This window comes from Scyliorhinus canicula, chromosome 24, assembly GCF_902713615.1.
Source record: "Scyliorhinus canicula chromosome 24, sScyCan1.1, whole genome shotgun sequence".
NCBI lineage: Eukaryota > Metazoa > Chordata > Chondrichthyes > Carcharhiniformes > Scyliorhinidae > Scyliorhinus > Scyliorhinus canicula.
Genome location: NC_052169.1, coordinates 4,122,445 through 4,144,142, shown reverse-complemented (window position 1 = coordinate 4,144,142; position 21,698 = coordinate 4,122,445). Strand labels below are relative to the sequence as shown.

Here is a 21,698-nt window from a genome sequence, read left to right as displayed (position 1 = left end):
AAAGAAGCCTTGCTGCACTAGTTACCATGTAAATATATCACTGAAGGGATGGCCACACAAAGGAGCTGCTCGCTGGCCGTTCTCAACGTGACATGAACCACTTTCCCCTGGAAACAGCAACAGTCCACTGTGTGTGTGTGTCTCTTGTGAAAGCATTATTGTTTTACCAGTCTGACTGATCAATAGTGCACGATGAGAAGGTAAATGGGAGCAGGGAACCAGGAGGCCAGCATACTGCCACTCACTGGACACGGAAGCATCAACTCACTGCCAAAAGCGGCAATTTGGAATCAGTGACTGCAAAAACCCTGCGAAGTGGAATCTGGTTGGTGTATCCCCTTGCTCCACAAAATGGCTGACATCGGCCTGGCCAGCTGCAAAGTTTAACCTGCCGACTCCCTGTTTCAGAGGTACATTTTTCTCTTATCACACTCTACTCTGCTCTGCCGCGACCCCCCCCCCCCCCCCCCCCCCCCCCCCCCCCCCATCGACCCAAGACAACTAAGCACTCTGGCTCTGTCCCAGCTGTTCACCTTTTGAGGAGTGAATATGATCTTGTATTTCCGCAGCTTGGAAGCAGCTTTATCGGCATTAACGATTTCTGGAAGGAGACAGAGGAAAGAATCACATGCATTCTGTAACACTGACACAGCTTCTAAACACCGGGACAATTAGCACTCCCAGGATAAATTCAAAAAGGTAATTACAAGGGAAATTCATCCAATTTGATTCGTCTGCTGTATATACGAGTCATGGTATTCTCAAAGTCTGGCAATCAATCGTATTTTTAAAATAAATTCAGAGTACCCAATTCTTTTTTTCCAATTCAAGGGGCAATTTAGCGTGGCCAATTCCCCTACCCTGCACATCTTTGGGTTGTGGGGGTGAAACCCACGCACACAGGGAGAATGTGCAAACTCCACACGGACAGTGACCCGGGGCTGGGATCGAACCCGGGACTTCGAATCCAGACCCACAGTAATGCGGTTGCCCACTGAAATGTCCGAGCAAGCTACTCGGTGTAATCACGGATGGGTAACAAATGCTGGCCTTGCCAGTAACGTGTACATACCGTGGGAGAATAAAGGGAAAAATGTCAAATCTGAGCCCGGTCACGTCAGGAAGATGTAAACCAGCTGTGATAAATGTGGGACTTTCTTTATATATATATTGCATTGTGTGTATCTGGTACAGTAAAAAAAAGCCTGGGTTAGGGTGCATATGTACCTGCTGCAGTAAGGATTTTAAAAAGCCTTGTTTAAAAGGCAGACTGACACTGTGGCTACAGAAGGTGCCATTAAGATCATCGTTATTTGAAACCATGCATTTTTAAATCTAAAGAACTCAATTCTCTTTTTTTCAATTAAGGGGCAATTTAGCATCATCGAATCCCGGAGGCAGAGGGAGGCCATTCGGCCCATCGAGATTGCACCTGCCCTTTTGAATGAGCGACCCATTTACACTCCCCTGTCCTATCCCCTTAACCCCATAACCTAACATGCACATCGAGGGGCAATCCACCTAAGCTGCACTTCTTTAGACTGTGGGAGAAAACCCACGCAGACATTGGATAACTGAAACACATCATCAGTTTGGGAATGGAGGGTGCAACTTTGTAGAACATATAAATACTATTCAGAGGGTGGGTTTTGTTGGGACAGTACATTGGTAAACTGACATGCTGCTCCTCCTTGTGGTTTGAAGCTCTGTATCGCTTCCTAGTGACTTCGAGGAAGCGACCAGCTGCTTTTCTGCAGATTGGGGAAGAAAACTGTGGGAAGGAATCATTCCGGAAAACCACTTTGTAGTTGCGATGTGCCAGCCACAAGCCTGGACTCAAGATTAGTGCCCTGTGCAACATTACTCACACGCACACGTTTAACGCAGTGCGCGAGCTCTCATACCTGCAACATGTTTGACGCTGGCAATGCGGGGTCGGACCAGAAAACACAACCTGTGATAGAAAACAGACAATGACCAGTCAAGTAAACATTCAGGATTCAGAGATCACCGACACGATGAATAGGAGTCAAACTTCATGGTTAAACCACAAGCACTTGCACCCCACCGCCAATCACCCTCGGGCACCGTCCCACCAACAAACACCCCTGAACAATGCTCATTGCCCCTCTTCTCCGCACCCACTGACCCCCGCTCCAAAATCTCAGAGTGATACTCACTGGTCACTTACTCCCTGAACCACTTTATTTTCCAGTTTGTACAACTTCTCTACGTCATGTTGCTGTAAAACAGAGAAACAATAATTGTCCACCTTTCTCTCTCCAGAACATGGCTGCACACCTCATTCAATCCAGCATTAAACTGCCAATAAGAAGCTAAGTACACTTTGAAATAAAACCAGAAAATCTGGGAAACGCCTGGCAAATCCAGCAAAGAATATTTTGGATGGGAGCAAGTTACAAATTGGAACTAAATCTTCCAGGTGAAATGCAAGTCCCTTAGCCCCCTAAATAACTAATTAGTTTGATACCTATGTTACTCACGCATTGATTTATTGAGGAAAACTGTTGTTCATGGCAGACATCGTACAGCAGCAACATACAGAGATTTTGCCAACATTTTCTGCTTTCATCTTGAAATTGCGAGCATTTATTCTCAAGGTAGCTGCTGTGACCTAAACACATGAAGGCAGCGCAGAGATTCGAAACTCAGGATCTCCTGTTTGCTGGAAAGGCGAGTTCAATCACCAGTTAATCACAGTTGTTGTTGGCTTGGCCAGGACCCTGGGAAAACCTCCCTTGTCATTCTTCCAACTATCGTGGAGGAATCAACAGCAGGCATCCATAGATCATAGAATTTAGTGCAGGAGGCCATTCGGCCCATCGAGTCTGCACCGGCCCTTGGAAAGAACACCCTACTTAAGCCCACATCCTATTCCTGTAACCCACTAACCCCACCTAACCTTTTTGGACACCAAGGGGCAATTTAGCATGGCCAATCCACCTAACCTGCACATCTTTGGACTGTGGGAAGAAACCGAAGCACCCGGAGGAAACCCACGCAGACACGGGGAGAACATGCAGACTCCGCACAGACAGTGACCCAGCCGGGAATGGAACCTGGGACCCTGGAGCTGTGAAGCAACAGTGCTAACCACTGTGCTACCCATGGTGGGCGGATGATGAACATGGGCAGCACGGTAACAGTGGTTAGCATTGTTGCTTCACAGCACCAGGGTCCCATGTTCAATTCCCGGCTTGGATCACTGTCTGTCTGGAGTCTGCACGCTCTCCCCTTGTCTGCGTGGCTTTCCTCCGGGTGCTCCGGTTTCCTCCCACAGTCCAAAGATGTGCAGGTTAGGTGGTTGGCCATGCTAAATTGCACTTAGTGTCCAAAATGGTTAGGGGGGGGGGGGGGGGGGGGGGGGGGGGGGTTTAACTGGGTTATGGGGATGGGGTGGTGTGGGTTTAAGTAGGGTGCTCTTTCCAAGGGTCGGTGCCAAATGGCCTCCTTCTGCACTGTAAATTCTATGAAAACAATTTAAACGACCCAAATCCCTGGAAGTCCCTGTCCATCCATGACAGTCAGAGAGGATGGTTGTGAGATTGAGAAACAGAGCCGTGTTTGTGTCTATGTATCAATTAAGGTTGGATTTCTGGGGAATTTAGTGCAGGAGCTCCTGGAACAGCCATTGCCTGGAACAGCCATTGCTGGATATCTGTGGTTTGCACTGAAAGAAGACAAACCTGAGATAAGAAGCAGTCTCTTTGAAGTGAAACATAGAGATGCCACTGAAAGAGGATGTGGTTGACCAGGCTGAGAACCATAGGGAGCTAAAAGAGTAATATGCTGCCATGTCTTTGGTGCTGACACGAGCAGGACAGGTTCAGGCAGAGGGTACACAGGGAGGGTTTACACTGAGTGTTTAGGGAGCGTTCACTGACCTTGAGGATGGAGACATTGGCGATGCGGTCCAGAGGGCTCATCAGTGCAGCTTCAATAAACAAGTCCTTCTTTCCTGGCAACTGACAACAAGGAGATTCCATATAAAAGCAGCAGGAAATGGGAAACAACTGCAGCTGACTGGGGGTTTCTGTACTTAAAATACAGTTGCTGATGTGTGAGGATGAAACCTCTGTCTGTGGTCAGACCCTGGTTCAGTGAAATGGCCACTCACCCCTGCCTCTTCCCCCCCTGACCCTGCCCCTGACCCCTCCCCCCTAACCCTTCCCTCTCCCCCCACACACACACACCGGCCGGGGTATCTCTCTCTCTCTCCGTGCCACTCTCTTGGGATCTCTCTGTCTGAGTCTCACCCCCCTTCTCTCTAACCCCCCCCCCCCCCCCCCCCCCCGGCTCTCTGTCTGTCTGTCTGTCCCCTTCCCCCCAGGGTCTCTGTCCCCTCCTCCCCCCGGGTCTCAGTCCCCTCCTCCCCCCGGGTCTCTGTCCCCTCCTCCCCCCGGGTCTCTGTCCCCTCCTCCCCCAGGGTCTCTGTCCCCTCCTCCCCCCGGGTCTCAGTCCCCTCCTCCCCCCGGGTCTCTGTCCCCTCCTCCCCCCGGGTCTCTGTCCCCTCCTCCCCTCGGGTCTCAGTCCCCTCCTCCCCCCGGGTCTCTGTCCCCTCCTCCCCCCGGGTCTCTGTCCCCTCCTCCCCTCGGGTCTCAGTCCCCTCCTCCCCCCGGGTCTCTGTCCCCTCCTCCCCCCGGGTCTCTGTCCCCTCCTCCCCCCGGGTCTCTGTCCCCTCCTCCCCCCGGGTCTCTGTCCCCTCCTCCCCCCGGGTCTCTGTCCCCTCCTCCCCCCGGGTCTCTGTCCCCTCCTCCCCCCGGGTCTCTGTCCCCTCCTCCTCGCCCGCCCCCCGGGTCTCTCTCTTTGTCTCTGTCCCACCTGCTCCAGTAAGTAGATGAGTTGATCTCGGGCGAGTCGCTTCAAGATGTCGAAATCCGGCGGCTCCGGAGCGTCCCAGCGGCCCGCCATCTTGCCCCGGGAACCACTTCCGGGGTCAGCGCGGCTACTTCCGGCAGAGCGGCACCTAGCAACCAGAACCCCGCTCCCAGGAGCCCCTCCCCCTCTGTAGCCCCGCCCCATCCAAAGCCCCTCCCCTCTGTAGCCCCACCCCATCCAGGCTCCTCCCCCTCTGTAGCCCCGCCCCATCCAGGGCCCGTCCCCTCTGTAGCCCCGCCCCATCCTGGGCCCCCCCTCTGTAGCCCCGCCCATCCAGGGCCCCCCCCTCTGTAGCCCCGCCCCATCCAGGGCCCGTCCCCTCTGTAGCCCCGCCCCATCCTGGGCCCCCCCCTCTGTAGCCCCGCCCCATCCTGGGCCCCCCCCTCTGTAGCCCCGCCCATCCAGGGCCCCTCCCCATCCTGGGCCCCTCCCCTCTCTAGCCCCACCCTACCCAGGGCCCCTCCCCTCTGTAGCCCCACCCCATCCCCTTCTGTAGTCCCGCCCATCCTGGTCCCCTCCCCCTCTTGTGCCCCGCCCCCTTTATGGCCCCTCCCTCCATGTTGCCCCACCCCATCCTGGGCCCCTCCCCCTCTGTAGCCCCACACCATCCAGGGCCCCTCCCCCCTGTAGCCCCGCCCCATCCTGGGCCCCTTCCCTTCTGTAGCCCCACCCCATCCTGGGCCCCTTCCCTTCTGTAGCCCCACCCCATCCTGGGCCCCGCCCCCTCTGTAGCCCCACCCCATCCTGGGCCCCGCCCCCTGTAGCCCCGCCCCATCCAGGGCCCCTTCCCCTCTGTAGCTCCACCCCATCCAGGGTCCCTCCCCCTCTGCAGCCCCACCCCATCCAGGGCCCCTCCCCCTCTGCAGCCCCACCCCATCCAGGGCCCCTCCTCCTCTGTAGCCCCACCCCATCCTGGGCCCCGCCCCATCCAGGGCCCCTTCCCCTCTGTAGCCCCACCCCATCCAGGGCCCCTCCCCCTCTGTAGCCCCACCCCATCCTGGGCCCCGCCCCATCCTGGGCCCCTTCCCTTCTGTAGCCCCACCCCATCCTGGGCCCCGCCCCCTCTGTAGCCCCACCCCATCCAGGGCCCCTCCCCCTCTGTAGCCCCGCCCCATCCAGGGCCCACTCTGACAATCTCCCCCTGCCCTCATTTAGCTCCCTGGCAGGACTGGGAATGTTCCAGAAGGTTCTCCTGCCCACACTGCGGGAATCTCCCCCCTTCCGTGCCCCCATTCTACCCTCAGGGTAACTGAAATCCCCAACTATCACAGCCCTACTTGCCCATTCTCCTTGTGTAGGAAAGAAACTGGGACAAACATCAGAACCCAAACCCTGTCAGCTGGAAACGGCCAAGATTCCAGTGGTCGCGAGCACAGACCCTGACGCATGCCATTCTGTCTTTAGTTTTCTCCGGCACCCCCTGATCACTATCCCAATCTAGGGCACAGCACAGAGCCCACAAACATCTGGTCACCACTGCTCTGTGTTACACAGCGGTCAAGCCAACAAGAGAGCTGTAATTCCGCCCAGTCCATCACACAAACCTGCCTCCCATCCATGGACTCCATCTGCACCTCCTGCTGCCTGGGGATAGCGGACAGCATAATCAAGGATCCCTCCCACCCGGCTTACTCACTCTTCCAACTTCTTCCATCGGGCAGGAGATACAGAAGTCTGAGAACATGCACGAACAGACTCAAAAACAGCTTCTTCCTCACTGTCACCAGACTCCTAAATGACCCTATTATTGACTGACCTCATTAACACTGCACTCTGTATGTTTCATCCGATGTCAGTGCTTATGTAGTTACACTGTATATCTTGTGTTGCCCTATTATGTACTTTCTTGTATTTTCTTGAATTTTGTTTTTTTCCCTTTTCTTCCATGTACTGAATGATCTGTTGAGCTGCTTGCAGAAAAATACTTTTCACTGTACCTCGGTACAAGTGACAATAAACAAATCCAATCCAATTCTCCAGGGCGGCACGGCAGCACAGCGGTTAGCACTGTTGCTTCACAGCTCCAGGGTCCCGGGTTCGATTCCCGGCTTGGTTCACTGCGCGGAGTCTGCACGGTCTCCCCATGTCCGCGTGCGTTTCCTCCGGGTGCTCCAGTTTCCTCACAAAAGTCCTGAAAGATGTGCTTGTTCAATGAATTGGACATTCTGAATTCTCCCTCTGTGTACCCAAACAGGTGCCGGAGTGTGGCGACTAGGGGATTTTCACAGTAACTTCATTGCAGTGTTACTGTAAGCCTACTTGTGACAACAATAAAGATTATTATTATTATAAACGTAGCAACATTCTCTTTACTTTTGCACTCCAGTGTCCTTTTCCTCAATGTTGACAATTCTTTATTGATCTTGGAACCAAGTTATAACATTCGGGACGGATGTGCCCTGATTCCAACCTGTCGGGTTATAGTTCATCAGTTTGTCCTCACAATGAGGTTTGATACTATTAGCTCTGAAAGGACGGATCAATCATTTGAGGTGAAAGGCTGCCGTGTCTTCCTTAAGGGGTAGAGCAGTTGGGGTGCTAAAGTTCACGTGGCAAGGTTTGCTGCTCTTGATTGCTGGAAACTGCAAGCAGGAGAGGAGGAAAGGTCTGATCTTGGGTGTGTTACCATCTCAGAAATAAGGCTCCTGACACCGTTTAGATTAAGTGATGGAAAATGATGTCAGCGCAACGCAGGAGAATTGCTTCAAACTGCAAGTTACCACTGAGGAGTGATGCACCATCGATTGCACGTGAGGCGAGTGATTTACCAAAGTCAGGCTTTAATTAACTAGAACACAGCCTGGCGATCGTCTACAGTGGAAAGGGACGATCGTCAGGCTTCTGAGCATTTATACCTCGTTGATAGAGGCATGGTTAACTCAGCCTCTCGGCCAATCGGTCGAGAGGCACATGACTGACCAGGGCCAATGGTAAGCCGACGTTCTGGCCCAATGGCAGACGAGTATGCAGATCATATCATCACAAGGAGAAATAAGAATGGATGGGTGTATAGAAAGAAAGGGATTCCAAAGCGCCACTAAACGAATTTACTCTACGTACCATGCTACCCGGGAAGGAGAAGCAAGCAAAGTCCTCTTAGGTTCAAGATGCCATGGGCACATGCGGCACAGTGGTTATCACTGCTGCCTCACGTTGCTGAGGACCCGGGTTCGATCCCAGCCCCGGGTCACTGTCTGTGTGCAGTTTGCACGTTCTCCCCGTGTCTGCGTGGGTCTCACCCCCACAACCCAAAGATGTGCAGGTTAGGTGGATTGGCCATGCTAAATTGCCCCTTAATTGAAAAAATGGTTAGTTAAGCAATTGTAGCTTCTGGTGTTTGGCTGGTGTTTTGACCCTCAGTCTTGGGTCTCCAAAAGTACACCGAAACTCTCTGAACTTTAATGATGCAGTTTCCTTGCACAATGTGCTCTCATATCAGGCAAAAGTAAATTCTTCTTGTGTGGAATCCTTCTGTGTTTGATGTGAAGACTCAAGCATGGAGGTGGGTGTCAGACGACAAGAACTGATAAATAAATCCTCTCCCAAATAAAACGTAGCTGCTATGGCTTTGTGGGTGAAAATTAGCATTTTAAAGAATTCTTATCAATCATTTAGCATCAAAGTGGGCACATTAACCAAAAATACAGTGTGTGATACAAGAATGCTAGTCCAACAGAACAATAACCTTTATTTATTTATTTATTTTTATAAATTTAGATTAGCCAATTATTTTTTCCAATTAAGGGGCAATTTAGCATGGCCAATGCACCTACTCTGCACATTTTTGGGTTGTGGGGGCGAAACCCACGCAGACACGGGGAGAATGTGCAAACTCCACACAGACAGTGACCCAGAGCCGGGATCGAACCTGGGACCTCAGCACCGTGAGGCGGTTGTGCTAACCACTAGGCCACTGTGCTGCCCTGATAACCTTTATTTTAAAGAAAATAAAACAGAAAAATTCACAGCAACAACGGGTAAGTGAGTAGCACCGATGTATTCAAGTCAATGAAAAATATCAAGAGGTGAATCTGATTGTACGCATATTTCCAAATATTTCTATTTAAAGATTGTTACCTTGGTGAAAGATGGTTATTAAAAACTTGATTTCAGAATAACAGACTCAATTGTAAAACATTGCCCGATATGCGACCTCGGAGTTTAATCTCTTTCAGACAGAAACTTGTCACCCAGTAGAATGTTGCTTTCTTTGAAGAGTACGTCCAAGCTCTTTTCCAGCGTCTGATTGGTGCCTCTCAGACCAGCAATGACGCTGGAAGCCCAGATGAAATATTCTTCAACTCGTTTCTCTGTCCAACCTGAGCAGAGGTTCAACAGAACAAAGGTCAGTGCGAGCGGGCTCCATTCCCCCCACAGGTACCTTAGTGCTGTGTTCTTCCCCATTCTATTCTCTGGTCAGGAGTCGGGGGACACTCCCAGTTCAAATAATACCATTGATTCTTCGACATTCACCTGAGCCACTGTGGAGGGGGGGTGGGGGGGCTCGGTTAGCCAGATGGCTAGAGTGCGGTGCAGGATGATACCAATGGTCTGGGTTCAATCCTCATCGCGGCTGTGGTAGTTCATGGGAGACCTGTTTGGTGCCCCAAGCCACATAGCCACGTGTCTCTCGCTAACAGAGACGACTGTTACCAATTACCGTTACCTGAGCCACCATAACAGACAGGTGGGTCTCTTGAGCTTGGAGTATAGTGAGCGGTTTTGGGCCCCCGTATCTAAGAAAGGATGTGCTGGCTTTGGAAAGGGTCCAGAGGAGGTTCACAAGAATGATCCCCGGAATGAAGAGCTTGTCGTATGAGGAACGGTTGAGGACTCTGGGTCTGTACTAGATGGAGTTTAGAAGGATGAGGGGGGGGGGATTTTATTGAAACTTACAGGATACTGCGAGGCCTGGATAGAGGGGACGTGAAGAGGATATTTCCACTTGTAGGAAAAACTAGAAGCAGAGGACACCATCTCAGACTAAAGGGACGATCCTTTAAAACAGAGATGAGGAGGAATTTCTTCAGCCAGAGGGTGGTGAATCCGTGGAACTCTTTGCCGCAGAAGGCTGCGGAGGCCAAATCGCTGAGTGTGTTTAAGACAGAGATAGGTAGGTTCCTGATTAATAAGGGGATCAGGGGTTATGGGGAGAAGGCAGGAGAATGGGGATGAGAAAAATATCAGCCATGATTGAATGGCGGAGCAGGCTTGATGGGCTGAGTGGCTCCATTTTGCTCCAATGTCTTGTGGTGATATGGTCTTAATGCATTTTCCAAAGATCAGTGGAGCCTTCCTTGCTAGCCTAGATTATGTTCTCCAGTGGGGTTTGAACCCACAACTGATTCAACACGTAAAGAGGCAGTTAGCAGTAGGAACCTTGGCTGTGTTTCCCCGCACTGATTCTACATCCCAAGAGATCAGGAAACACAACAATCATTGGACCTGGGTAAACAGTTGGAGGAAGAGAAAGAAAAAGGACCTGGTTGCTGACCTGCAGGAGTGCAACGTTTGAGATCGCGCAGATTGTATAATTTATCAGCCAATTTGACCAGCTTAGCTTCGTAGCTGCAGTGGGGGGCGTGTTGGATCTGTCGCAGCTTTCTCTCCTTCTTCGAAAGCGATTTATCATCTGTCACCTCAGCAACAATACTCCGCACCTTCTCCCCAAACCTCTCCTCAATCTCAGCAAACGTTGTGTCTGTATCTTCAACCGTGTCATGGAGAAGGGCTGCCTTGCCAAAGAGTAAGAAAAGAAAAAAAGCCGTAAATCTCACACACTGGCTGAATGGGTCTCCACCTCAGCATCAGGCAGCTCAGGACTAACCGAAGCAGATGCGAACATGCTCAGCTCTGCACTTGAAGGTTCGGCCCTTATGCCTCACTTCAAGACTTGAGTATATAACCTATGGTGGCACTGAGAGAGTGCAGCATCGTCAGAACCGACGTCTGTCATAATGAAAGGATTATTTAAAAAGGCTATGCTGACAGGGTGAAAGGTCATTGAGCTGATAAGTTAATTCTGTTTCTCTTTAAGAGAAACCTGATGACCTGCTGAGTATTTCCAGCATTATTTGTTATTTCCGATGGGTCTGATGATGATCCAGATTTGTGTGTTTACCTGTAAGGTGACCACATCTGTAATTCCAGCTTCATTGGCCAAAATTCGAGAAACACCTTTAAACAAACAGGAAAACATAAATCCCGCTGAGTAACTTTCAAACCAAACAGAATGAAACAAAAACTAATGTGATTCACAGACAACTACACCTATATGTTATTTAGCCTAACGCCCTTCACGGTGAAGAAGTTCAGAGGAAAGAACATGGAGGAAAACGGGGACAGTCGAGGGAAACTGGGTGACAGGAGCCCGAGGGAGTAACGGAGGGAGGAGGCTGTGCAACGTGTTTTGGAGAGTTTGAACAAGCCAGTGTTAGAACATAGAACATAGAACAGTACAGCACAGAACAGGCCCTTCGGCCCTCAATGTTGTGCCGAGCCATGATCACCCTACTCAAACCCACGTATCCACCCTATACCCGTAACCCAACAACCCCCTCTAACCTTACTTTTATTAGGACACTACGGGCAATTTAGCATGTCCAATCCACCTAACCCGCACATCTTTGGACTGTGGGAGGAAACCGGAGCACCCGGAGGAAACCCACGCACACAGGGGGAGGACGTGCAGACTCCACACAGACAGTGACCCAGCCGGGAATAGAACCTGGGACCCTGGAGCTGTGAAGCATTTATGCTAACCACCATGCTACCCTGCTGCCCAACTGTGCCAGAGAGTGGCTGATTGATCTCTGATAGTGGCAGAGGAAGTCAGAGTGGGTGGCACAGTGGTTAGCACTGCTGCCTCACAGCGCTAGGAACATGGATTCAATTCATGGGTGACTGCCTGCGCAGAGTCTGCACGTTCTCCCCGTGTCTGTGTGGGTTTCCTCCGGGTGCTCCGGTTTCCTCCCACAGTCCAAAAGATGTGCTGGTTTAGGTAGAAATTACCCCGTAGTGTCCAAAGATGTGCAGGTGAGGTGGCGTTACAGGGTGGGACACAAATAGTAAAAGACAGTTAAGAGGGTCGGTGCAGACTTGATGGGCCAAATGGCCTCCTTCTGCACTGTATGAATTCTATGGTTCCATGGCGAGTGAGTGCTGAGCGTTCCGTGAGTTGTTGTGATCAGGAAAGCACGGTCTGATAGGGTGGTAGCAGCAGATTCAAGAGGAACCTTCAAAAGGTGAAGAGCAAGAGGGACGTGGGACGAATGGGCAGTACAACAGCACAGTGGGTAGCACTGTTGCTTCAGGGTCCCAGGTTCAAATCCCGGCTTGGGTCACTGTCTGTGCAGAGTCTGCACCTTCTCCCCCCGTGTCTGTGTGTGTTTCCTCCGGGTGCTCCGGTTTCCTCCCACAAGTCCCGAAAGACGTGCTGTTGGGTGAATTGGACATTCTGAATTCTCCCTCTGTGTCCCCGAACAGGCGCCGGAATGTGGCGACTAGGGGCTTTTCCCAGTAACTTCATTGCAGTGTTAATGTAAGTCTACTTGTGACAATAATAAAGATTATTATTATAAATTGATAGTTCTCAAATAGCGAGCTCAACCACCTTCTCTTAGAATTGCGACAAAACCCCCATTCAACAGTCCTGCAATTCATGGGAATACTCTTTAACTAACACCTTGCTTGTGGGTGGCACGGTGGCACAGTGCTAAGCACTGATGCCTCACAGCACCGAGGTCCCAGGTTCGATCCCGGCCCTGGGTCACTGTCTGTGTGGAGTTTGCACATTCTCCTCGTGTCTGCGTGGGTGTATTGGACACGCTCAATTGCTCCTTAATTGGGAAAAAAAGAATAGGGTACTCTAAATTTGTTTTAAAAACTAACATCGGGCAGCATGGTAGCCTTGTGGATAGCACAATTGCTTCACAGCTCCAGGGTCCCAGGTTCGATTCCAGCTTGGGTCACTGTCTGTGTGGAGTCGGCACATCCTCCCCGTGTGTGCGTGGGTTTCCTCCACCTTCCTCTTACCATTTCTCTTTCTTGTCGTTCTTAATATATCTTATATATTATATCTTCATATAATATATGGACTGTGGGAGGGTGCTCCCGTTTCCTCCCACAGTCCAAAGATGTGCAGGTTAGGTGGATTGGCCATGATAAATTGCCCTTAGTGTCCAAAATTGCCCTTAGTGTTAGGTGGGGTGACTGGGTTATGGGGATAGGGTGGAGGTGTTGACCTTGGGTAGGGTGCTCTTTCCAAGAGCCGGTGCAGACTCGATGGGCCGAATGGCCTCCTTCTGCACTGCAAATTCTATGATCTTGCTGTTGTTTGCAGAGAAATCAGATCTCAAATTTCAAATTGTTCCTGGGAGGCACAAATCCATACCAGGAAACTATTCCTATTTATTTATTTCTGTTTCATTTGCAATAGCATAACACAAGAACCGGATCACTGGTTGCTCTGAATACCAGGACCGGATCATTCCCCAAATCACAGCCTGATGCAAGATGCTGTGTCAGTCAATACAAACCCTTCATTAGCAAAGCCAGGGGGTGTTAATGATCAGAGACAGGCAGCACATCACATGCAGCTCAATCCTATGTTTTTACTAAATTAACATGAAATAAGTTTCAACTTTAAACCACAAATATCCACAATTCAGCTCCATTTCTATGGTCAGCTGACTGGAGGATTTGATACATTAAAATGTATCATTAAAGTTCACCCCAGCAACTTTTTCCGGCGGACCGAAAACTTTTGGTGCTTTCCGCCGAGTTTAATGTTGCAAAGTTACTTATCCAGCAGAAACTTCACCCGGTTTGAGGGGTCAGGCTGGATTTTGGGCTCTGCCAGTCTTACCCAGTGGGTGGTATGGGTTTTGGGCTGTGCCCTGAGGCTGTGCCAGTCTTACCCAGTGGGTGGTTGATGTAAGGAGTCCCCTCCGGGTCTTTGCGCCGCTGGTTTTTGTGCTTTATCGCCGCGAAGTCGGCAGCTTCCAGAAGCCGCTGCACATCAGAGCTCATTGTAACTTCCCCCATCCGCATCCACTGCAAGAGGCGGAACTGGCACTGGAGCAGGAGCTGAGACAACACCCACACCCACACCCAGCACAAACCAGCAGCAAATTCCTCCCCACAATCAGCAGCAGGGAATACAGACCTGGAAACAAGCACATTCTGTCGGTACAGTGATTAGCACTGCTGCCTCACTGCTCCAGGGTCCCGGGTTCAATTCTTTGCACATTCTCCCCGTGTCTGCGTGGGTTTCCTCCGGGTGCTACGGTCCAAAGATGTGCCGGTTAGGTGGACTGACCGCGCTAAATTGGCCCTGAGTGTCCAAAAGGTGCAGTTACGGGGATAGGGTGGCAGCGTGGCCTTAAGTAAGGTGCTCTTTCAGACGGCCAGTGCAGACCCGATGGGCCAAATGGCCTCCTTCTGCACTGGAGGGAATCTTGGATTCTAAATTCCGAGGAACAAACCTCAGCAAATAGGAGCGGATCCCCAAAGAGAAACTCCCAAATAGACCCAACACCCACACATCTTCCTCATCACAACTTTGAGGATCACCACACGAGACATATCCAGAAAATTTAACCATTAACACCCCACAGGGCAGGAGGAGGCTATTCGACCCATCGAGTCTGCATCGACTCTTTGAAAGTGCGCCCCAACTAAACCCACTCCCCCACCCTATCCCCGTAACCCCACCCAGCCAGCACATCTTTGGACACTAAGGGACAATTTATCACGGCCAATCCACCAAACCTGCACTTCTTTGGACTGTGGGAGGAAACCGGAGCGTCCGGAGGAAACCCATGCAGACACGGGGAGGACGTGCAAACTCCACACAGTCACCCAGAAATTGAACCCAGGTCCCTAGTGCTGTGAGGCAGCAGTGCTAAATTATTATTATCCAGTCCAAATAGATACACTCTGGGAATTTTATTAGCTCTACCCCACCTTGACCCATTTATTTTCATCCCATTTCATTTTAACTCTTACCATTTCTCTTTCTTGTCGTTCTTAATATATAACACCCCCCCCCCCCCATCTTTTCAACCTTTCCCTCCTTTGCTTCCCCCCCCCCCCCCCCCCAAACCACACACACACATCTACATCTATCGCAGTCCATCCTCTGATGTTAGTTTCTCTGCTGTTTGGCCTTTCACATCCTTTGTCCTCTCTGGGGACTGCCATTAGCACTCTTTCCCCTTGGTTTCTATGATGTGGCGATGCCGGCGTTGGACTGGGGTAGCACAGTAAGAAGTCTTACAACACCAAGTTAAAGTCCAACAGGTTTGTTTCAAACACGAGCTTTCGGAGCGCTGCTCCTTCTTCAGGTGAATGGAGAGGTATCCTGTTTGATGGGGACAGTGCAGAGGGAGCTTTACTCTGTATCTAACCCCGTGCAGTACCTGTCCTGGGAGTGTTTGATGGGGACAGTGTAGAGGGAGCTTTACTCTGTATCTAACCCCGTGCTGTACCTGTCCTGGGAGTGTTTGATGGGGACAGTGTAGAGGGAGCGTTACTCTGTATCTAACCCCATGCTGTCCCTGTCCTGGGAGTGTTTGATGGGGACAGTGTAGAGGGAGCTTTACTCTGTATCTAACTCCGTGCTGTACCTGTGCTGGGCGTGTTTGATGGAGACAGTGTAGAGGGAGCTTTACTCTGTATCTAACCCCGTGCTGTCCCTGTCCTGGGAGTGTTTGATGGGGACAGTGTAGAGGGAGCGTTACTCTGTATCTAACTCCGTGCTGTCCCTGTCCTGGGAGTGTTTGATGGGGACAGTGTAGAGGGAGCTTTACTCTGTATCTAACTCCGTGCTGTACCTGTGCTGGGCGTGTTTGATGGGGACAGTGTAGAGGGAGCTTTACTCTGTATCTATCCAAAAAGAGTGACCCTTACAGAAAGACCACACGCACACAATTGACAACAACAATCGTTCTTAGTTTCATTATTTATTTCAGTGTGGCAGCTGCATGGAAAATACAGAGCGTTTGATTTTGTCACATAGTGAAGTAAGGTTATGTTCCAACCTTTACAACAGAACAAGAGGAAACGTTTCCCAGTGACATTAGCATGAAGTATAACCGTTGTGAAATTCATTATTCACAGGAATGCCTGCTGTTAGTGACAGGACATATCCATCTCCTGACATATCCCAACTTCACAGAATCTGTTATCCCAGTGTCTCAGAATGAAATTGAACACAATTCCATCCCTGCTTTAGCTGTTACCACTGATCTCCGAGTACAGTCACCCCAACTGGTGGTCCCTGAGGAGGGCTGTTTGCAAGCTCTCCCCGTGTCTGCGTGGGTCTCACCCCCACAACCCAAAGGTGTGCGGGGTAGGTGGGTTGGCCAAGCTAAATTGCCCTTTAATCAGAAAAAAATAATTGTTTACTCAAAATTTACAAAAATGGAAAAGAAAAGGGAGTTGGGCTGCAAATGGTGTCAGGCGGTCGTAGGTTAAAGTTCCACTCCAGAGACCAGTGTGTAAAATCTGACACTCAATTGAGGGAGTGCTGCACTGTCCAAGGTACCATATTGCGGATGAAAATGTAAACCGAGATGCCATATACTTTCATGGAAATGATCCTCAGCCTTACTCAGAAAGAGACGGGGTGTTCTACCGACTGTCCTGGTCAATATTTATCCCTCCAACAACCAGCATTCAAAATGAGATGGTTTGTTCTTTATCACATTGCTGTTTGGGGACTTTGCTGCTGCCAATTGGCTGCTACATCGCCTTCCACAAGCTGGCGACACTTTCAAAGTATTTCATTGGCTGTGAAAGACTTGGGATGTCTTGAGGTTGTGGAAAGTGTTGCAGAAATTAAAGTTATCTCATAGGATTGTGCAAGTTAGGTTTCCTGTTTGGGGTTATTTTAGGAGTCTGGAATTCTATAAAGGAAATTGCCATCCTGGTCATAAAACTCAGAGCCCTTCTGTACAACTTTCAGTTGGTTTTCAGTCAGTTTTTGCAATTCCTCATCGGTCTTTTGGAAACCTGGTAGCTGTTCCTCGTCGGACGAGCTGCACTCTTCCCTCTCCGCGTAAGCAGCCCTGGTGTTCGCCAAGTCAGGGCTGCTCTGAACTCTGAACTTCTTGCGGATGCTCTGTTGAGCAAGATTGATCCTCCCAGTCACCTTTGCAACGGGTCTGTGCAATCTGCCACTGAAGTCAGACTGTGAAGGATCGGCTACTGTCCCCTGAGGGAGTCTGGCCGAGAGTGCTGGATCTGTGAGGAGTTTAGTTTCGACCAGTGCCTGTGCATCCGGTGAATTTGCAGTCAGTCGTTTTGCTCCATGAGGGGCAGTCTGCCTCGATCCACAAACATTCGCATCTTGCCTCATTCTCCTCTGCGCCGAAGGCTTGAATTTACTTTTCAGCACTCTCCAGATAACATCTTCGTTCACTGAAAATCCCTCCGCCAACTGTGACACACTCCACTCCTCTGGAAACTTGGTCTTCAAAAACCTGAAATCAAATAATTTTACACGGGTTGAAACTTAGCAATATGTATGAGAGAGGAACTTGCACAGGAATGAGGAGGCGAATTTCTATATATTTACTTACATCCCTCAGAAACAGCACTGAATGCACATCAGTTATTTTTCTAGTGCCATGTCCTTTAGTGTTATGTGGGTGTTGTGTGGGTGAGTAAAGAACGTAGGAATAAGAGGCCATTCAGCCCTCTTTTCCATCATTCAATGAGATCATACCTTTTTTTTTTTTTTTTTTATAAATTTAGATTACCCAATTATTTTTTCCAATTAAGGGGCAATTTAGCGTGGCCAATCCACCTACTCTGCACATTTTTGGATTGTGGGGGCGAAACCCACGCAGACACGGGGAGAATGTGCAAACTCCACACGGACAGTGACCCAGAGCCGGGATCGAACCTGGGACCTCAGCGCCGTGAGGCGGTTGTGCTAACCACTAGGCCACCGTGCTGCCCTTAATGAGATCATACCTGATCAGTATTGCAACCCCATTTAGCCAGCGTTTACCCCATACTCAACAAAAATCTATCGTTCCGCCATTCTGAGTACAAACCCAGCAAAAATATGCCCAGCTATTCACCCTTGAGAGGCACGGTAGCCCAATTGAAAAATGAAAATGAAATGAAAATCGTTTATTGTCATAACTAGGCTTCAAATGAAGTTACTGTGAAAAGCCCCTAGTCGCCACATTCCGGCGCCTGTTCGGGGAGGCTGGTACTGGAATGGAACCGTGCTGCTGGCCTGCCTTGGTCAGCTTTAAAAGACAGCGATTTAGCCCAGCGTGCTAAACCAGCCAATGTGTGCTTGAGCCAATACTCAACGACCGCACAAATCCTGGCGGCTTTTTCTTCATCTCTCAGGGCAGCACAAGTGGATAGCACTGTGTCTTCACAGCGTCAGGGTCCCAGGTTCGATTCCCCGCTGGGTCACTGTCTGTGCGGAGTCTGCACGTTCTCCCCGTGTCTGTGTGGGTTTCCTCCGGGGGCTCCGGTTTCCTCCCACAGTCCAAAGACGTGAAGGTTAGGTGGATTGGCCATGATAAATTGCCCTTAGTGACCAAAAAAAGGTTAGGAGGGGTTATTGGGTTACGGGGATAGGGTGGAAGTGAGGGCTTAAGTGAGTCGGTGCAGACTCGATGGGCCGAATGACCTCCTTCTGCACTGTATGTTCTCCCTGGCCGAGTCCAAAGACAGCACCTCAGCTGATTCAGCACAGGCCAGGGATTGTACCCAGGGGAAAATGCTGGAAAATCTCAGCAAGTCTGGCAGCATCTGTAGGGAGAGAAAAGAGCTAACGTTTCGAGTCCGATGACTCTTTGACAAAGAGTCATCGGACTCGAAACGTTAGCTCTTTTCTCTCCCTACAGATGCTGCCAGACTTGCTGAGATTTTCCAGCATTTTCCCTTTCGTTTCAAATTCCAGCATCCGCAGTAATTTGCTTTTATCCAGGGATTGTACTTTCTTGATCTGCTCCTTGTGACAGTAGATAGGCTGTTTACTCAGCTCTGGTGTCAGGCAGCTGAACCACATTCAGACACTTGTCCCAGTGAAAGTTCGGGGCTGACAAACACTCACCATCTCACAGTTAACAGGCCTGGGTTTAACTCTTACCTGATCTGCTCCATTGCCTCTGTTGTTAGGGACCGCGGAGGGGGCCCAGAAAGACCCATCTGTGCCTGAATCCTCCGAAACTTAATGGCTTTCAACTTGCGCTTCTCAGCTCTGCAAATGGAGGTGGAAAAGGCACAATAATATTTTCCAAAACCTACCCGGCAATTCAAAAAAATAACTTTAATGAATATTACAAACTAATTAGGCAGTCAATGTAGATTGTTTAAATGTTTGAACATTTTTAGTATTATAGTTCCCACTTATTAATACTGGTTAAGGTTTATTTTTTGAATGAGTGACTCTGGAGCCAGCTGCCTGGTTTATGGTCCACAGTACAAAACTAAAGGAGCATTTTCTGGTTATTAGGAAAGTAAGTCAAGTCACAATTATAATTTTTGTCTTTGTTTGTCAAAATGTATTTGAAATACTCGACAGAATCGTTGTCACAATTACTGCACCAGATTAGTGAATGAGAAAATAGCCTGATTTATACCACACACTGGTCAGTAATAAAGTTAATACCGGCGTGCCTGAATAACACCAGTATGCTGTAAATAATAATTTGTAACGGTAACTTTGTGTAGTTTCCTAATGACCTGGAAATGCTCTTTAGCTTTTCACTGTGGACCATAAACCAGGCAGCAGTCACGCAAGATAACTAATAATACGATAGTTACTGAGAGTTAGCTAGTGCTGCGGTAGTAACTGTGAGGTAACTAATGATGTAATAGTTACTGAAAGATGCCTAAAGTTGCAGTTAGTAAGTTAACTAATGAAGTGGTAGTTAATTAATCTGAGTTAACTAATAATGTAGTTAGTGTGAGTTAACTAATAATGTGGTTGTTAGCATAAGTTAACTAATGATGGGGTAGCTAGTGATAGTTAATGAATGATGTGGTAGTTAGCGTGAGTTAACTAATGATGCGGTAGTTAGTGAGTCAATTAATGATGTGGTAGTTAATGTGAGTTAACTAATAATGTAGTTACTGTGAGGTAACCAATGATGACTGATTTAACTGTTGAATGAACTGTTTCACCTGATTATTTCCTCCACCCCGGGCTCGGGCTTGGCCTCCCCTCCGCTGGAGCTGCTGCCCTGGGCCGAGCCCCACAGGGAGCCGCGGGCCCGGGTTTGAGCCTGGGGACGGGCCCGGACCCAGACTCCGGGCCGGAGGATCCCCCGAGCCGTCACCGAGACCCACATGAAGCGCCACCGGATCCGGAAATCGCCGCCCGCCCGATACGGAAATCACCGTCCGCTCGGCCCCGGAAACCGCCGCTTGCTCGGCGCCGCCGGATCCGGAAACCGCGGCCAGCTCGGCCCCGCCGGATCCGGAAACCGTCGCACAACGGTTCCGCCCGTCACTCGGTCCTATTGCCGAGGTCGGCAGCAGGAGGCGGGAGCGGAGACGGGGCTGCTGCCGCTTTATGTCTCTCCTCCTGGAGGTGCTGATTGCGGCTGTTCCCGGGCCAAGGCTCCACACTCCAAAATGCAGATGTGCATTTGTGTAGCGCCTGTTTCTGGTGCAGGAAAGCGGCGGCCATGTTGTGCAGAGCAAGATCCCACAATATAATTACCCAACAGCCTGTGTGGGAGGGATGTTGATTAAAGGGCAGCACGGTAGCATAGTGGTTAGCACAAATGCTTCACAGCTCCAGGGTCCCAGATTCGATTCCCGGCTTGAGTCACTGTCTGTGCGGAGTCTGCACGTTCTCCCCGTGTCTGCGTGGGTTTCCTCCGGGTGCTCCGGTTTCCTCCCACAGTCCAAAGATGTGCAGGTTAGGTGGATTGGCCATGATCAATTGCCCTTAGGGTCCAAATTGCCCTTAGTGTTGGGTGGGGTTACTGGGTTATGGGGATAGGGTGGAGTTATGGGCTTGGGTAGGGTGCTCTTTCCAAGCGCTGGTGCAGACTTGATGGGTCGAATAACCTCCTACACTGTAAATTCTATGAAAGTAATCAGCGGGCGGAGATGTCCCTCCATCGTCTCCAACGCCGACCCGGCCTCGGTCCAAATCTCAGATAAAAGCAAACCCCCCCCCCCCCCCCCCCCCCGTGTCTGCGTGGGCCTCACCCCCACAACCCAAAGAGACGTGCAGGGGAGGCGGATTGGCTATGCTAAATTACCCCTTAATTGGGAAAAAAACAAACTGGGTACTCGCGATTTATTTTTTAAAAATAAAATGAAAGCAAATTACTGCGGGGGCTGGGATCGGAAATGAAAACGGAAAATGCTGGACAATTGCAGCCGGTGGAGAGAGAAGGGAGCGGACATCTCGAGTCTGGATGACTCTTGATCAAAGCTGGAGGGAACTGGATCTAAAATCAGATTTAGACTGGGGGAGGCGGTGGGGCTGGGTAGGGGGCCAGCGATAGGTGGAGATTGACAAAGATGTGGCCAAAAGGAATGTGAATGGTGGTGATAATGTTGCTGATGGTGGACATTAAAGAGATCAGATTGTGTTAATGGTGGAAGAGGTAAGCAGTGTGTCAACGGGAAACTCAGAACAGGGAACACATGGACCTAGTGGGGTGAGGGGGGGGACACAGTTACGGACTCGTGTATATTGAGCTGCGTGTGATTCGAAACAAACTTGTTGGACTTTAACCTGGTTCTTAATAAGACTTGCATTTATATAGGAACCATTCATGACAACCCAATGGCTCACGGCTTCT

General features: G+C 50.1%; 3 protein-coding genes across 3 annotated transcripts in view; all 3 read right to left on the bottom strand.

Annotated features, from left to right (window-relative positions):
• Positions 1 to 4,951, bottom strand: part of vps33b (VPS33B late endosome and lysosome associated) — a 35,311-nt gene extending 30,360 nt beyond the window's left edge. Inside the window, 5 exon segments of the mRNA XM_038784272.1 lie at positions 534 to 601; positions 1,905 to 1,954; positions 2,181 to 2,242; positions 3,906 to 3,986; positions 4,843 to 4,951. Of these exon segments, the coding sequence (XP_038640200.1) occupies positions 534 to 601; positions 1,905 to 1,954; positions 2,181 to 2,242; positions 3,906 to 3,986; positions 4,843 to 4,932 (351 nt within the window). The 5' untranslated portion in view covers positions 4,933 to 4,951.
• Positions 4,952 to 8,877: 3,926 nt separating this feature from the next.
• On the bottom strand, positions 8,878 to 13,994 carry hddc3 (HD domain containing 3). Its single transcript, XM_038784458.1, has 4 exons — positions 13,818 to 13,994; positions 11,021 to 11,076; positions 10,394 to 10,634; positions 8,878 to 9,218 (listed from the first exon to the last, which is right to left on the bottom strand). Exons 1-4 carry the CDS (start codon positions 13,948 to 13,950, stop codon positions 9,061 to 9,063), a joined length of 588 nt encoding a protein of 195 aa, XP_038640386.1. The 5' UTR covers positions 13,951 to 13,994; the 3' UTR covers positions 8,878 to 9,060.
• Positions 13,995 to 15,847: 1,853 nt separating this feature from the next.
• On the bottom strand, positions 15,848 to 20,249 carry ngrn (neugrin, neurite outgrowth associated). The gene is made up of 3 exons (XM_038784392.1): positions 20,059 to 20,249; positions 19,022 to 19,132; positions 15,848 to 17,384 (listed from the first exon to the last, which is right to left on the bottom strand). Exons 1-3 carry the CDS (start codon positions 20,223 to 20,225, stop codon positions 16,793 to 16,795), a joined length of 870 nt encoding a protein of 289 aa, XP_038640320.1. The 5' UTR covers positions 20,226 to 20,249; the 3' UTR covers positions 15,848 to 16,792.
• Between the last annotated feature and the right edge of the window lie 1,449 nt (positions 20,250 to 21,698).

Bases quoted from the DNA above. Each gene is read 5' to 3' on its own strand.
- hddc3 (XM_038784458.1), bottom strand. From the start codon at position 13,950: ATGCGGATGGGGGAAGTTACAATGAGCTCTGATGTGCAGCGGCTTCTG. The intron at 11,077-13,817 runs GTAAGACTGGCA...GTTTGTTTAAAG, and splicing joins TTACATCAACCACCCACTGG to GTGTTTCTCGAATTTTGGCC. The intron at 9,219-10,393 runs GTCAGCAACCAG...ACCTCTGCTCAG, and splicing joins CAAACGTTGCACTCCTGCAG to GTTGGACAGAGAAACGAGTT.
- ngrn (XM_038784392.1), bottom strand. From the start codon at position 20,225: ATGTGGGTCTCGGTGACGGCTCGGGGGATCCTCCGGCCCGGAGTCTGG. The intron at 19,133-20,058 runs GTGAAACAGTTC...CTCCATTTGCAG, and splicing joins GGGGTGGAGGAAATAATCAG to AGCTGAGAAGCGCAAGTTGA. The intron at 17,385-19,021 runs GTAAGAGTTAAA...ATTTGATTTCAG, and splicing joins GAGGCAATGGAGCAGATCAG to GTTTTTGAAGACCAAGTTTC.